Source organism: Delphinapterus leucas, chromosome 16, assembly GCF_059928025.1.
Source record: "Delphinapterus leucas isolate spDelLeu-1000000601 "Yukka" chromosome 16, BTC_Dleu_Yukka2, whole genome shotgun sequence".
Classification (NCBI taxonomy): domain Eukaryota; kingdom Metazoa; phylum Chordata; class Mammalia; order Artiodactyla; family Monodontidae; genus Delphinapterus; species Delphinapterus leucas.
This window is the reverse complement of record NC_143144.1, coordinates 73,538,268-73,555,000: the sequence shown is the minus strand read 5'-3', so window position 1 is coordinate 73,555,000 and position 16,733 is coordinate 73,538,268. Positions and strand designations below refer to the sequence as shown.

The following is a 16,733-nucleotide window of genomic DNA, read 5'->3' as shown; positions in this document are numbered from 1 at the left end:
GATTGCTGGGTGCTGCTGTACCATTGAGTGGGAGTTTCTCGAAGTCAATGCCATCAGCAGCTTTTAGGCCCCGATGGGATGCAGTAGTAATGTTGATAATGCAAGTATCGTGCTCATCAAGTCATAATTAGATGCCACTCAAATGTGCCACTTGTAATAACAGTGTTGATTCATGTTTTTCTCGGTGACTGCAACTACTAATTAGTTAAGTGGTTTTTGGTTGGCCTGCATTTGCTGCAGATTATTATTACCCCTGAAAAAATGTCAAGGTTAGAGATGTTTCTGGCCATTTAGTGCTGCTTTATGAATTTGAATATTAACGTAATAAGAACTTCGGACAGACTTAGGAAGTAATACATTTTTGTATTTAATTTGGAGAGAAATTTTTTCCCCTGAGTTTAATCATAATTGCAGGTTAATTAAGCTTAAATGAAGCAAAAGTAATCTCTCTTTGTGTTATGTGAGCCCAGTGCTTTTTGCCTAACTTTGTTGGGTTTCACATTTGGGTGCCCTTCATTTTTCTTTTTTAAGCCAAACAAATGTCAGTAAGTATACATGTCTAGGGTTAAGTTTGACATTCTGAGCATTTTCTTTTAACTAGAAATATGGGTGAAAGGAGTTGGCATTTTTCTTACTTGATCTTCAGAGTATAATTCAAGTTCTAAATTATTTTGTACTTTTGAACCTGTTTTATATAAACCAGCTAAGAAAAAGTCTGAAAATTGCTATTTTTGAAACATTGGTTAAATATCAAGTAAAATTTTATTTTTCTTTTGATCTTCCTGACAGTCTGTGATGTAAGAAGCAATTTATTAGCATCTACTTTCATCATCACGTAGTACATAAATCTCGTTGCTATACTTTTTTGCCCTGGAGTTTCTTAAATACTTTGTCAGTAATAAAGACTACTATTGAAATACTTAACTTAGTTAAGCTGCCATGTTGTTATTCCACATATGAGATCAACGTAAGATTTATTTTTAAACATTTCTCTTTAGCTAATTTTCCTTAGTAGGCGCATGGGTTACGTCCTGCTAAGAAAAGGAAATCATGTTTGCCCCTTTTAATGTAAGAGAGGTTCTTTTGTTTAAATTAGCAGACATGTCTATGGTTATGTATACAGCTACATAGAAAAGAGACACTTAAAAAATCCTCAATAGCTTTCTCAAAATGTGTGTAATAGCGATAAAAGTTCTTCGTTGTCTTCGTTTCTCTTTCTGCATTCAAATATTAGCTAAGATTTAATCAGGGCAGCGTCTTAAACACTTTTTTTTCATGATAGCTAAAGATCTGGCTAGCTAAAGAATTGCAGTATTCTTAATCATGGGACAAGATGTGTGGGCTTCTGGAATAGCTGACTAATCTCTGAATGCTGAGACTTTTTCCCCCTCTTTCCTAGTTTCTCACATGGTTATAGAGGAAGTGAATTTTATGCAGAACCATCTTGAAATAGAGAAGACTTGTCGAGAAAGTGCTGAAGCTTTGGCAACAAAGGTGAGACATTTCAAATAAAGGAATTCTACCTGAGCTTTTAAATTTCAACTTGCTTTTCCAAACACTGGCCTCTGTCCTTTTCTGCTTTTCTAGTTCTCTAATCAGTTGTCTGCTCTCATCAGAGGTCTCAGAATCCTGGAATATGATTATGTAAATATCTGTCTTAATGCAAAGATTATTTTGATTGTAAAAAAAAAAAAGTATTTGTGTGTGTGTATTTCAGCATTTGTGGTTTTTGCCTGTGAAAATGGTCCCAGAGTGGTCTGTTGAACTCAACTTTCCAAATGTCTGTGCATTTGGTTAAAATGCTAACCAAGTTTGAAACTAACCTAGAGTGACATGAAAGAGCAATGAGTGTTTCCTGTTTGAATCAGATGAAAAAGTCAGCCTCAGACCTTAGAGTTCAGGTGATTATTTTTGAAAGCAAAGTGAGGGCCTGCTAAGGGTGACCTCCAGTGCTCCACTGATTGCTTCTAGCTGATGAATTTACCAAGTGTGTAATTTTCTATATTCTGTCTCATCAGAAGTACATTATTATTATAGAATGTTTTTAATCTCTGTCTTATGTATTTTGGGTTGGGTAAAATGCATCTGAACCACTTCATCAGAAAATGGATTACAGCAATTTTCAGCCAAATTTCATTAGTGTTGCTGGTTTTGTTTCTTTCCCCTCTCCCCCATCACCTACATGCAGAGTATTTCTTTGGATGCAACTGAAATTCTGTAGATCAATAAGTCAGTCAATTTAATTTGTATGCATTAGCAGTGTGCTTGCTAGAGGTATTTGCTTAATTGTTTGCATAACAGCACTACATTAGAATTCATAAGATATGCAGGCAGAACCTAACTAAGAATATAAGTATGTGTATATAGCTTTTCTGTTATTTGTCTGAAGAATATATAGCAATAGAGGCCATTGCTTTAAAAGCAACGATAACATGGGTGCTTTCATATCATTTCTGTTCTCTATATCACTAGAGTTCACTGGTTGATAATACTGTTGGAATTCTCTTTTCATTTCCTTTATTTTTGGACCAAGTAGAAAAAATGTATTCAGAGCATACTAGTTGTTCTGAATCTTGTAGTGGCTAAGGATAGTTTCTGTATTTTTCTCTTGTTATTAACAATCCCTGTTGCAATAGGACATCCAAAGTGAGAGCACTGGCTACCTCTCAGGACTGGCAGTTTATGGAAAACAGTGGTTTGGGAGGCAGTATGTACAGGTTTTATTCCTAATTGTATAATTTTGGACATATGTGACTTTGGCCAAGTTAATTCTGTTCCCTGGACTGCCATTGTCTCATCTTAAATGACAGGATGAACTAGAATTAGGACTAAAGTGAGAATGGGACGGACTTTCTTTATGATGACTTTAATCATTGGTCCCCTTACAAAATTATTTTATTGCTATTCCCCCCTTTTTTATTTAACAGTTGATTTTGAGCAAGAGAATTCACCTCTCTAACCTGCAATTATCATGTCATAATTGTCAGGGTAGACCAGGGTTGATTTCTTAAGAATACCCCAGACCCACTGATTCTGGGAGTATGGCCCAGACATGTGAATGTTGAAAAAGCTGCCAGGTGACTGTTATATTCATCCCTGCTGATGAACCAGTGTGTTACTAATCTCTAGGGTCATTTTTACAATTTAGTATTGACAATAGGATCCTTAACTTATAGTTTGTCTTCTATTCTTTAAGAAGCTCTTTTGGAAATGGACTTACGGTTTGTTTTTGAGGATACAGTGTGAACTCAGGAACTTTAAAATAAAAAACAAACCAAAAATACCCTATTCAATTAAACGCTGTAGATGTGCTCATTGGATGTGGAGGATACTACAGCTTTGAATGCAAAGTTTGGAAACTTCATTATATGTGATCAATAAATGAAAGTAGCACATCCTGATTTAAGTATTAATTGTCATTTTTGGAAGTAGTTTTCATTTTCTGAGCAGCAGAGTTTCTGTAAATTCTTATTTTTCTAAAGTGTTTGCTGTCAAATTAATGACAAATGGAATGTTTCTTATGATACAATTTCTTTTAACATCTTTATTGGAGTAGAATTGCTTTACAATGTTGTGTTAGTTTCTGCTGTATAACAAAGTGAATCAGCTATATGTATACATATATCCCCATATCCCTTCCCTCTTGCATCTCCCTCCCACCCTCCCTATCCCACCCCTCTAGGTGGTCACAAAGCAGGAGCTGATCTCCCTGTGCTATGCAGCTGCTTCCTACTAGCTATCTATTTTACATACGGTACTGTATATATGTTAATGCTACTCTCTCATTTCGTCCCAGCTTACCCTTCCCCCTCCCCTTGTCAAGTCCATTCTCTGTGTCTGCGTCTTTATTCCTGTCCTGCCCCTAAGTTCATGAGAACCTTTTTTTTTTTTTTCGAGTCCATATACATGTGTTAGCATACGGTATTTGTTTTTCTCTTTCTGACTTCACTTTGTATGACAGACTCTAGGTCCATCCACCTCACTACAAATAACTCAATTTCGTTTCTTTTTATGGCTGAGTAATATTCCACTGTATATGTGTGCCACATCTTCTTTATCCATGCATCTGTTGATGGATGCTTAGGTTGCTTCCATATCCTGGCTATTGTAAACAGTGCTGCAATGAACATTGTGGTACATGACTCTTTTTGAATTATGGTTTTCTCAGGGTATACGCCCAGTAGTGGGATTGCTGGGTCATATGTTAGTTCTGTTTTCAGTTTTTTAAGGAACCTCCATACTGTTCTCCATAGTGGCTGTATCAATTTACATTCCCACCAACAGTGCAAGAGGGTTCCCTTTTCTCCACACCTTCTCCAGGATTTATTGTTTGTAGATTTTTTAATGATGGCCATTCTGACAGGTGTGAGGTGATACCTCATTGTAGTTTTGATTTGCATTTCTCTAATGATTAGTGATGTTGAGCATTCTTTCATGTGTTTGTTGGCAACCTGTATATCTTCTTTGGGGAAATGTCTGTTTAGATCTTCTGCCCATTTTTGGATTGGGTTGTTTTTTTTTTTGATGTTGAGCTGTATGAGCTGCGTGTGTATTTTGGAGATGAATCCTTTGTCAGTTGCTTCATTTGCATATATTTTCTCCCATTTTGAGGGTTGTCTTTTTGTCTTGTTTATGGTTTCCTTTGCTGTGCAAAAGCTTTTAAGTTTCATTAGGTCCCATTTGTTTATTTTTGTTTTTATTTCCATTTCTCTAGGAGGTGGGTCAGAAATACAGTTTGACTGCATTATTTCCTTAAAAGCAAGTGTGGATGCTTTCCTTTGCTAAAATGTGAAAGTTAAACTGATAATTATAGACCAGTTATTTAAATCGTATGATCCAAGTCTGTTTAACTTGCTTATTTTGTATCTTTAAATATTCATTAAACTGTGCTCAATATAAAAACCCTATTTAAATTTGAATATAGTATAAGATTCTGTTACCGTAGGGTTACGAAAGATTTATTTTTGCCTTGTAACTAATAAGGATTCTAAAACCCAAGTAGCATGCCATTAACCTATATAACTTGATGAATAATAACTGCAGTGAAATTTCTCAGCCCAAATTTGTGAATTCATAGTTCTCAAAAATTTCCACTTAGTATGGTTATAAGATTTAATGTGTATAAGTCTTATATTTCTTCTTTAAGAATGTGAAAATGTTGTTTTAGAGAAGACGTTTGCAATTTTGTTTGGCTTTTTTCTTGAGATAGTAACTGTTGAATAGAGTAATTGTATTACAGCCAAATAGTAGCTGGTAGACTTTGGTGCCTGGCTTGATAGAGGCATTAAAACTCTTTTGAGGGCAGAACTGTTAACTGTTAGGTTATTAAATATTACTTCGATGGTGGCCTGGGGAGCACCAGATGGCAAAAATTAGTGTTTTTCATGAGAATCCTGGGGGAAAAAACTTTGTATAGATGAATACCTTGGTTGAAGAAAACTAGCTGATAAATGACTTCCAGAGGAAAATTAGACACACAGACTAAACCTCTTTTGTTACTAATAGCTAATATTTGCTGAATTTTTACTGTATGTCAGTCACTATATTAAATGCTTTATATATGTATCTCTCATTTAATCTTCATATTATGGGATAGAGACTATTTTTATCCTTAGTTAGCTGATGAGAAAACTGACACTGAAAGATTAGATTATTCTAGAGGCAGAGACAGAATTTGATTACAGAGCTGAGTTCTTAACTCTGCTATACTAATTTTATAGAAATGCATACTCAAGTACTGCATTCCTCTGTGTCAATTATCTGTAGTATTGGTGTACATTAGAATCACCTGGGAAGCCCTGAAAAAGTGCTATGCTCGGCTCTACTGCCAGAGATTTTGGTCTGGTGAGGGCCTGCATGTTGGGAGTTTTTTTTTTTTTTTAAAAACTCTACAGATGGTAATGTGCAGGGTTGGGAACCATTAGTTTAAATATTAGGAGGCAGAATTACAAACTAAGTCTTGAGTTTTTTCACTTGAGTTTTTCTTAAATTGTTCTTTTCTCCTTGCATTCAGAAAAGATGTCATCATTTGAGAATTGACGATGGTCCTTGAGCGTCTAGTGCCATGCTCTAGCATTCATGGTTCAAAGAACACACAAACAATGTTTACTTGAATTTTCCATCTGAAGGAAGAGGGATTGGGAAATCATGGGTCTTATATCTTATCCCTGATCCTCTAATATAATATGGAGAACTGGGAATAAAGGTCTGTGTCTGATTCCTTGAATAGATCTCGCCGGCCTTCCCAGGAAGAATCTGTGGAATGGTTCATAGCCATTTCTAAGTGATTCTTCCTGATTCCCCAGAGAGGTCAGGGAATGCTCTAGGGAATGCTCTTGTGTTCCAGACCACGCTACTCGGGGTATATTTAGTTTCCATATTATTGGGGTAAGAATCAGATCTCCCAAATTGAAATGGACTGGACTTTCCCTGAGAGAAACCCTGAAGGGTCCTAATCATGATCACAAATGAAGGACCAAAGCCAGACAAATACGATACTAAACATCTTATTCTGGCATAAGGTTTACAGCAGTGAAGGGCATTTAGCTTTCCAGTGAATTGTTTCTGTCTGTGTTTATTTCCAGTGTCAGTTATTAAATTAAGAACTTGTCTTGATGGCCAACGGCCCTTAGTAAATGCAAACACATTTCTGTATCTTATATTTTATACTAGAGAAATCAATATATGAAATACTTTATACTCAAATAAGAGAAGACCTTTTATATTTTAGTCTTGTGAAGAGAACACATAAGCAAAACCATATTTTCCTTCTGTGGACTTTGGATCAACTTTAGTCTTCGTGTGTGCCTTGTACTAACATTTATGTGCACATAAACACAGGAGCTGAAGAAGGTAACAATAATTGATAACCAACTCATTTTTACATCAGGGGATAACAAATACATTAATGAGTTAGGATTCCTTTATCTGCAGTGAATTAGATAGAGATAATAGAAACGTATCTTGAACTTTCTTCTATCGTGTATTATTAGAACTCTATGTACAGATAGAAACACATTTTGAACTAATTTAAGCAAGAAAAGGAAAGAAAAGTAGGAATTTGTTCAGAGGGATATTGGAGAATCCCATAGAATCCATGAGCTAGGAGCGTTTTAGGAATGGACTGGAGCCCTGTGGCAAACCCTGTGTCTGTTGCTTTTCTCTGTCTCTCCTACACATTGGCTCCATTTTGGCTTCGCTGTGGACTGCCTTTCTCTATTCCTCAATTCAGTAGTGTAATGTGGTTGCCAGTAGCTACTGTATATCCAGACACATGGAAAGGAATTCATCTCTCTGTTCCAGTCTCCAAATTTCTAGAGAAGGGATCTAATTGACCAAGCTTGGATTATGTGCCTAATTCCTGGACTAATTATTATAGCTATGGCCAAAGTGGTAGGTTGTGCTTTGGGAGAACTTGGCTGTTCCCATAGAAATCATTTGGAACAGTGAAGAGGAGTGTCAGTGTCCAGAAAACAGAGAGTGCCAGGCAAACAAACATTTCAAAGATGTTCACAGCACAGCATCAAACAAAATATTTGCTTGAAAGAAAGTGTCTTAAATTAAGACTTTTAATGACTGTGAATAAATTGAAATTTTATTTAATCTATACTGGTGTTTCATCTTAATTCTTCTTGTATTTATCAGTTATAACTAGCATTTTCACATGCTGCTGGCTATAAGGCATAGGTTTTACTTAAAGTAATAAGTTTAATATTAAAAAGTATAAAAAACCTTATTTAATGACTCTTCTAATTGTTACTTCATGCTGTGAATGTTAATGAATGTGCAAGACAAAAATACACTTAATTTGTCTATTGTTTAAAAATCCAAGACACTCATTTTTTTTTAACATCTTTATTGGAGTATAATTGCTTTACAATGGTGTGTTAGTTTCTGCTTTATAACAAAGTGAATCAGCTATACGTATACATATATCCCCATATCTCTTCCCCCTTAACATCTCCCTCCCACCCTCCCTATCCCACCCCTCTAGGTGGCAAGACACTCATTTGACTGCTGTTAAAATAACTGTCTTTATATTTGCCTTAGTTAAATAAAGAAAATAAAGCATTGAAAAGAATCAGCATGTTATACATGGCCAAGCTGGGGCCAGATGTAATAACTGAAGAGATCAACATTGATGATGAAGATTCAACCATGGACCCTGAGGGTGCTGCCGAGACTTGTGTCTCAGTACAGTGTCAGAAGCAAATCAAGGGTAGGATCCCTGGCTTAATTATTGAGCATGTTTTTGACTCCTGTTAGGATAACGCTTCTGAACCCTGGTTGCACATTGGAATTACATGATAATTTCAAAAAATATTGATGCCTGGCTCCTACTTTGGAAAAAATTCTGACTATTTGTCACAGGGGGTGGCCTGGTTGAGAATCATGATGGATGTATAGCTTTATGAGTACTTTCTTGTTTGGGATTAGGCACTTTTGAAAGCATTGTCTTGACAGAAGCAGTCAGTTGGCCTATAAACTTCTAAAGGATAGGACTGTGTATTAAGATATTTTTGTTAAATGAAAGTAAGAATGAATAAAAGTATATTTAGCTGACACCTCCTGTTAGTCTGGTTCTCTGTTGGAATATTTGGGGAAGATACCTCCCCAAATTGCTTAGTCTCTGCCCTCCAAGAACTTCCCATATGATTCAGGCAATGAGCTAAAAGCAGTATGTAGTATTAAGCAACTGTGGTGGTCCCCAAGTAGTGCTGTAAGGCAAGATCACATGATACATCTATTAAATACACATTAACTTTATTAATAAATAAATACACACACACACACACACACACCCCTATATATTGTTAAGGATGTAGGAAAACAGTTTGGGGCTCAGTAACTATTGGAGCATTTTAACTTACTGTACCTGTCAGGAGCAATACTTGTTTGCTTGTTTGGTAGATAAAACTTCAGCAAGAAGTATAAAGAAGAAAGTAAAAAGAAAGCCATCTTAACCTGACTTTCTACCCCCTAACTTAAGACAAAATCATATTTATGTTGGTAGGAAGGGAGAGGAAGTTTAAAGGCTTTCCTTTTGTTTGTATTTCTCCCTTCTGTTAGGTCTTGAATGGTATGGTCTCTTGTTCTTCTTTAAGATTAGCCAGCCAGTGAAGAAAGTGGTTTTAAAGTAAGTCTCTGATGGGGCTTCCCTGGTGGCGCAGTGGTTGAGAGTCCGTCCGCCTGCCGACGCAGGGGACACGGGTTCGTGCCCCGATCCGGGAAGATCCCACATGCCGTGGAGTGGCTAGGCCCGTGAGCCATGGCCGCTGAGCCTGCGTGTCTGGAGCCTGTGCTCCGTAACGGGAGAGGCCACAACAGTGAGAGCCCCGCATACCGCAAAAAAAATAAAATAAAATAAAAGTCTCTGAGAACCCTTCAGTTAAGCTGGGTTCATGTAAAAAGTTTGATTTAACTTATAAATAAATAACCACATAGCAGGTTTCTAACTATCCTTGGAGAAGGGTAAGAAATTAAAAGCACTTAAAAGCTAAGTGGCAAAAGTGTGTGGGCCTGGGTATAAATTTAAGTACTCTGTGCTAATCCATGTTTTTTTTTTTTAACATTTGAGTGGTAGAAGTAACTTTAATCTAACACCAGAAGTTTTTGCACTTATAGTTGCTAGTATTTTCACTCTAGTAATACAGTTTTCATTAAATCTCAATAATATGAAATATGAAGTAAATTAAGAAACAAAACACCAACACCCTGGAGAGAAAATTATTAGAATTAACCCTTTTTCAAATAGGTTTTATTTTGAGTCAGTTCAAATAATGTTTAAGGGCTGTAAATTGGCAGCAAGTCAGGATTTTTTTCTTTAAATCAAAATCTCCAAATTATTAGCTGCCCAGTTTGTTTGTATTGCATTGTGACAAAAGCCCATGGCCATTAAAAAATAAAAAATAAATTAGTACAGTGCCTTAATTTGTTTTGCTGAAAGCTTAAAAAAATTCTACTTCTAAAATGCCAGATAGTTTCCTAGAATACAGGTTTGATATATTGCAGAGAAAACATGATCTAGTATATTTAACATAGTGAGCGTGCCTGATACAAAATTTTAGAAACATAGCTATATTTGGTGGGGCGGGGGGGGAGAAGTGATATTTCCATTGTCTTTTGCTACTTCATTTTCCTTTTAATTGTGGAATAACTTTGACCATAAGCTGCACATGGATTGGCATTTTCAATTCTTCTGACAAGATTGGTTTCTTCTTTTAAAAATAAGGCTTTTTTTTTCTTATTTTTTTCTTTAAAAATGCAGAACTTCGAGATCAAATTGTATCTGTTCAGGAGGAAAAGAAGATATTAGCCATTGAACTGGAAAATCTCAAGAGCAAACTTGTAGAAGTAATTGAAGAAGTATGTATCTTAGGCCCGAAAGGCAAGACCTTTAGTCTTTTAAGGTGTTTGGGGACAGGCTAAGTCAAAAACTTGCTGTTGGAAGCTAATTTCTGACATGAGAACCATGTACCAATTTTAATCTTCTCTGGTCCCCACTATTTCAGACATACAAAAAGGTATAGAAAATAAGATCATGAACATTCATGTACCCACAGTCTAGCTCAAGAAATAAAATAGTAAAATAGCATTGAAGTGTTTCCTATTGTCCCGTGTGTTTCACTGTGAGGCAGATTTGTGACAGTGATATCTGCATTTAAGTCATACACTTTGTTGCTGCTGGTGAAGAATGATTTTTCTTCTCTGATGGAGGGCTGACTCAGCTGGGAAAGGCTATGCCCCTCTGTACCTCCAACACAGGCATATATGATAGATGGTAGAATGGGTTCAAGTGGGTATTTGGAGAATCTTTTTATTTTTCCTTTTGAATTGTCTTTAAGAGCAGGAGCACATAATTAGCCTTCTTTGCATGAGGCTTCAAGGATCTGCCTTTGCAGTCTCGGTTTAACTTATATCAGTGGTTCTCAGAGTCTGAAGCCCAAGGCTTCCCAACTGATGTGTATAGCACCTTGATATCCTTCAAATGGCTTACAGGTATGCCAGGGTATTGACCCCTTCAGTGAGCAGCCTCTTTCAGTTACCCCAGTTCCTATACACATATTCTTAAGGGCCATAATGTGAAAAAGGTTGGAAAGCAGTGACCACCAACCTCCCAGCCCCAGTTGCTTTTACTTATTGTGGCAGTAAGTGTGAGTGGGAAGAAGGATGATGACATTCTAGAAGCGTTGAACTGTATACTGGTTACTAATTTAAACCAAAAACAACGATATAGCTTATACTAAAGGAAACCAGTTCACAGACCATATGGAAGTGCTGATGGATTCAGGGTCCCTTTCAGGGACCATTACCTTAGCTTGTTTCTTGAGTATAACCATAGGAGAGAAAGAAAGACATTTTGATGCATTCCAATCCTCAATTATAATTATTTATTGACGATTCTCTCCCCTCCCACTTAGAGGTGTTATTGGAAGCCATTTCAGTAGTCATTTTTATTATGACTATTTCAGACATCTGAAAAGTGTAAAAAACAAAATAACGAACCTCCATATGCCTACTATGTAGTTTAATACATAAAACATTAGCATAGTATTGAAACCCGTGTGCATCTCTCCCTAACTGCATTCTCCTCACTCCCTGCACTGTTTCCTTAAACAACCATTATTCTGAACTTGTTTTTTATAATTTCAATGCATATATTTACATTTTTACTACAATACCTAGTATTTTGAGTGTTTTAAACTATATAAACCTGCTTTTTTAATTCAACATAATGCTTTTGAGATTTATCCACTTGGTACATGTAACTTTACATTCTTTTTTTTAAAACTATACTATGATATTCTTTTTTCCTATTGATAGATGCCAAAAATTATTTCAGAAATTTAAGTTTTGTGTGGGGGGAGATTTTCATATGTATTTTGTTTAAGCCAAAAGTCAAAGTTCAAAGTCTTTTTTATTTTCAAAATTTATGTATGTTTTACAAAATTAAGCCAAATGTCATCAGAGTTTAAAATGAATACCAAAATTGAATATTGGCTCTCTGATTAAATGATTCAAGTGTTTTCTGGGTGCAGTCTAATTGGATTTTTGCATTAAAAATGTCAATCATTTACACTGGACGGCTAGAACACTGCCATATTTAGGGACCAATGCCAGTACTATTTGGAATATGTAAAGAAGTTCCAGATGTACATCCTAAATTAAATAGTTACTTTGAGGCTTTAAAAACATTTTGATAGGGCTTCCCTGGTGGCGCAGTGGTTGAGACTCCGCCTGCCAATGCAAGGGACACGGGTTCGTGCCCCGGTCCGGGAAGATCCCACATGCCGTGGAGCGGCTGGGCCCGTGAGCCATGGCCGCTGAGCCTGCGCATCCGGAACCTGTGCTCCGCAACGGGGGAGGCCACAGCAGTGAGAGGCCCGCGTACCGCAAAAAAAAAAAAAAAAAAAACATTTTGATAGAAGCCTAGCACAGTGAAGCCAATTACTGCTTTAATGTAACATCGTGTTGAAAGTTGAACAGCAATTTAAGTATCACACATCATCATATATCATGTTTTACAATTTTGGATGTTTTCTCCCCTCAAAATATCACATTTTTAGGTAAATAAAGTTAAACAAGAAAAAGATGTTTTAAATTCGGAAGTTCTTGAACAGAGAAAAGTCTTAGAAAAATGCAATAGAGGTATGTATTTCCAGTCTTTTCCCTCAAATATATATGTAATTTATTTTGTTTATATATATTTTGTGTTGTTTTATACTGGTGTCTAAAGATTCTTGTAGCAAAAATCTTCTATATTGTGTTTTCCTAACTTCTAGCAATGAGACTCTCTCATTCCTGCTCTTTTTCCACCTACCTGAGATTCTGGGGACATTTAAAAGTGCTTTTGCTTGAGGAATTCATGACCCACTCATTTTGAAACTTCAAACCTAAATACTCTTTTGTTCTACATATATCTTGGGACCATGGCCATATTGGCTATCCCCTCAGTGTTTATATATCTGGTAGGTTAATTGGTAAACTTCTCCTCGATCAAGAAGAGATTAGGATATCTACATAAATACATGCAACATTATATGAAAAAATTTTAAATTAAGAGGATATGGAAAATGGGACAAAGGGAAAGTGAGAATATATGTTAATGTACAAAGTGCTTATTACTTACTCCGAGTTCTTGCACATTTCCTGCCTGTGTGCCTGAAGTCTGGCTCTGAGCTCTCTAGGAGCCAGAGTGATGAGAGATTCATGATCATTTTTATGAATCACATAAAAATTTACCTGTTGGTCAGGAGAAGCAGACCTGGTCTCATGGTGAGAAGGAACTTTCTCCAGAGGCTACTTCTAGAGAAAATTCTATGTAATTTGGTTCCGTCATACTTGTCATAAAACACAGCATCAAGTCTCATGGGACCATTTCTTATGTCCCCTGGTTTAGGGCAAAGGAGCAAAGTGCAGTTCTGCAAACATAATTCTTAAGGGAGGGGACTTACTATGCTTTTTGTTCTCCTTTTTTCCCTCAGCCCACTGTCTTTCACCAAACACTAAAAGGAAACCTTTCAGACCCAGGGCCTTCCCTATTGTTATTGGTGGTAGTTCTCCATCTTTGTGTCATTCATGAATTGAGATTTTTTTTTTAGTAAATAAAGGACCTTGTAGCTAACTGTGGGAGATGCACTAGGTTGTAACATTTCCTCTGCCTTTTATGCATTTAAGAAGATAGAAATGGTGTAGAAGAATTTTCAGTCGTGATGCACTGTGCTAGAAACAGAGGGCTCTGCAGAGGTTAATATCATGGACCTTGCCTTCAGGGAGACCCTTATCTAGGCAGAGAGAGATTATATAAATAAATACATGACTAGGACCAGCCGAATTTCTTTCAGAATCCAAGAGGGCCAGGTCATGTGAAAATTCACTTTTTATTATAGTGTTTTGGACGTAGAATAGAAAGTTAATTATCTTGCCCAGGGCTTCAGATAGTCATAATCTTCTTTGTTTTGTTTGTGAAATTTCTTTTTTTTTTAAGATAGGTTTGAAAATCGTTTAGCTCTCAGGGACCTGTAATTCACATTACAAACCACCACTTCATTGCTTTACTTGAGTAAGACTATTAGTCTTTCCTCTGAGGAGGCAGTAGATTGACTGAGTACAGAGTTTGAAATTCTATGTCATTACGCAGCAAACCAGTCCTTAATCAGTTAGGACTGAAGTGCCCTGGAGGAACAGTTTGTGAAAGCTGCCATTAAGAGAGCCTTTTTAAAGGTTTTTATTGACATGACTCAGCTCAGGATTGAAAGTGCCTTGCTGGAAGCCAGTGGAGAGACTAGTGTGCTGTCCACCTATGTGGTTCCTAGTTGGTCATGGCGTCATCACTCCCTCTGTCCCGTCTACATCATTATTTAACAGAATAGGTCACAGAATATCAAAAAGTAGGAAAGAATTCATGTTGCTCCTATTTGACAGTACTGTCCCTTTGAAGATTTCTGTCCACAGTGATTCTTTAATTCAAAGCTCTGACTCTGGGCCCATATGGATCTAAGGCTGTTTCTCTTCTTTATAAACATGGAGAACACTTTGAAATAACTTACATATGTACATTTTTTCTTTTTATCCAAATAACATATTTTTTGGTGGAAAGTATAGATTTATATGGGAAAAGTAAAAAAAAAAAAGAAAACTCAACCCTTACAGTCCAGAGATAAGCACTATTAACATTTTAGTGTTTATTCTTCCAGGAGAGGAAAGGGGGGAGGGGCAATTTATGGGTAGGGGACTAAGAGGTACAAACTATTATGTATAAAATAAGCTACAAGGGTATATTGTACAACACAGGAAATGTAGCCCATATTTTATAATAACTATAAATGGAGCATAACCTTTAAAAATTGTGAATCACTATATTGTACACCTATAACATATGATATTGTGCATCAACTATATTTCAATCAGAAAACCTATATATGTACATTGAGTTGTTTATTAAATATGTTTATAATGTATATGGAGTATAAATAAAATACCAACAAAAGAAATACCTTTTTTGCCCATCGGTGCTTTACAAGCCCCTGGACATCAGTCTCTACTTGTGTTCCTTCCTTGGACTTTTATCATTGCTTTTATTTATAGTTTTGTCAGATATATATATATATATCCCTAAACAGCATATTGTTTAATTTTGCATGTTTTTGAACTTTATATAAATGATATCATTTTGCATATGTCCTTCTGCTGCTTTTTGTGTTTGTCCGGTTCATCATGTTGAAGGGTATTGCTGTGGTATGTTTATTTTCACTGCTGTATAATATTTCATTCAATGTCTATACCAAAATTCATTTATCCAGTATCCATTTGGTGAATGTTTGAGTTTTTTCCAGTTTTTTTTTGCTATTCCAAGTCATGCTGTTATGAAAATTCTTATACATGTCTTCTGGTGCACATATCCAAGAGTTTCACTAAGATATATGCCAAAGGTAAAATTTTATCTTCAATTTCACTACATAATGCCAAATTATTTTTAAAGTAGATCTATAAGTTTATACTCCTGTTAACAGTGTATTTGTTTCCATTGTTCTGTATTCTCTCCCAGCTTGATATAGCTATACTTTTAAATTTTTGCCAGTTGCCTCTTTGGTGAGTATAAAAAGGTAGCTATGGTTTTACTTTCCTTTTCCTTGGTTACTAATGCAGATGGTAATTGGCCTTTCACGTGTTTCCTCTTCAGTGAAATCCTTGTTGACGTGTTTTGTATGTGGCTTTTAAAAAACAAAAATGAACTCATTTTAAAAATATATCATGAATGTCTTTCCATTCAGTAAATATGCCTCTACAATGTAATTTTGATGGCAGAATATTTCTTGTACACAGCATACTTTACTTAACTGATCCTTCAGTGTTAGACCATCTAGATTATTTCACTGTTTTCAGCAATGATGCACAGAGCACCCTTGCAATTAAATCTCTGTATATGTTCATGATTTATTCTTTTAGAAGAATAAATACATTCCTAAAAGTGGAATTGTTGAGTCAAAGGGTATGAATAGTTTTAGATTTTAGATTCATATTGCCAAGTTGCCCTCTAAAAAGGTCTTACCAATTTATACTCCAACCAGCAATGAATGTGGGTGCTTATATGCCTGAATAAGGAATCTTTCGTCACCATTTTTCATCCGTATTCCTGATAATCTGTGTGGCGTATTGTCCATTTTCTTTTCCTTGTCTTCTCAAGTGTCCATGCTAGCAGTAGAAGAGTATGAGGAAATGCAAGTGAACTTGGAACTGGAGAAGGACCTTCGAAAGAAAGCAGAGTCGTTTGCACAAGAGGTAAATATCTTGCAGAGACTTTGTATTTTATTTTTATATTTTAAAGAACTTTGCAGGTGACATATTAAAATATTTTTTGAGGTTGAATAAGCAGTCACTTTGAATTACGAATCACCTGATTTAGGGAGCTGTGGAATAGTATCAAATTCATTGAACTTGGTGTCGGAAGATCTGGGTTTAAATTTTGGCCATGTCGTTCAGTTAGTAGCTGTATGTTACTAGCAGTTATTAGCAGTCCCTTAGCCTCTTTGGGCTTCACTTTCACCATCTATAAAATGGGTGATGTTACTAACCTAACCAAGTGGATTTTAAAATCAAATGGCACAATTTTTCAAAAGAATTTTGTAAACTATAAAATGGTATGTCGGGGAAAGAAATTATATTTAGGGATACCCATCCCATAACTTGTGAGGGAAAGTCCAGCTTGAGTACAGGATTTTTGCATGTTTCCA

The 16,733-nt window shown here is 36.0% G+C and overlaps 1 protein-coding gene across 2 annotated transcripts in view; it reads left to right on the top strand.

Annotated features, from left to right (window-relative positions):
- SHTN1 (shootin 1) overlaps positions 1-16,733 on the top strand; it is a 104,558-nt gene that overhangs the window by 29,704 nt on the left and 58,121 nt on the right. For both annotated transcript variants that reach the window (XM_022568658.2, XM_022568660.3), the window contains exons 4-8: positions 1,400-1,494; positions 8,050-8,218; positions 10,268-10,365; positions 12,567-12,648; positions 16,187-16,281. In XM_022568658.2, the coding sequence (XP_022424366.1) occupies positions 1,400-1,494; positions 8,050-8,218; positions 10,268-10,365; positions 12,567-12,648; positions 16,187-16,281 (539 nt within the window). The remainder of the gene's footprint in view (positions 1-1,399; positions 1,495-8,049; positions 8,219-10,267; positions 10,366-12,566; positions 12,649-16,186; positions 16,282-16,733) is intronic.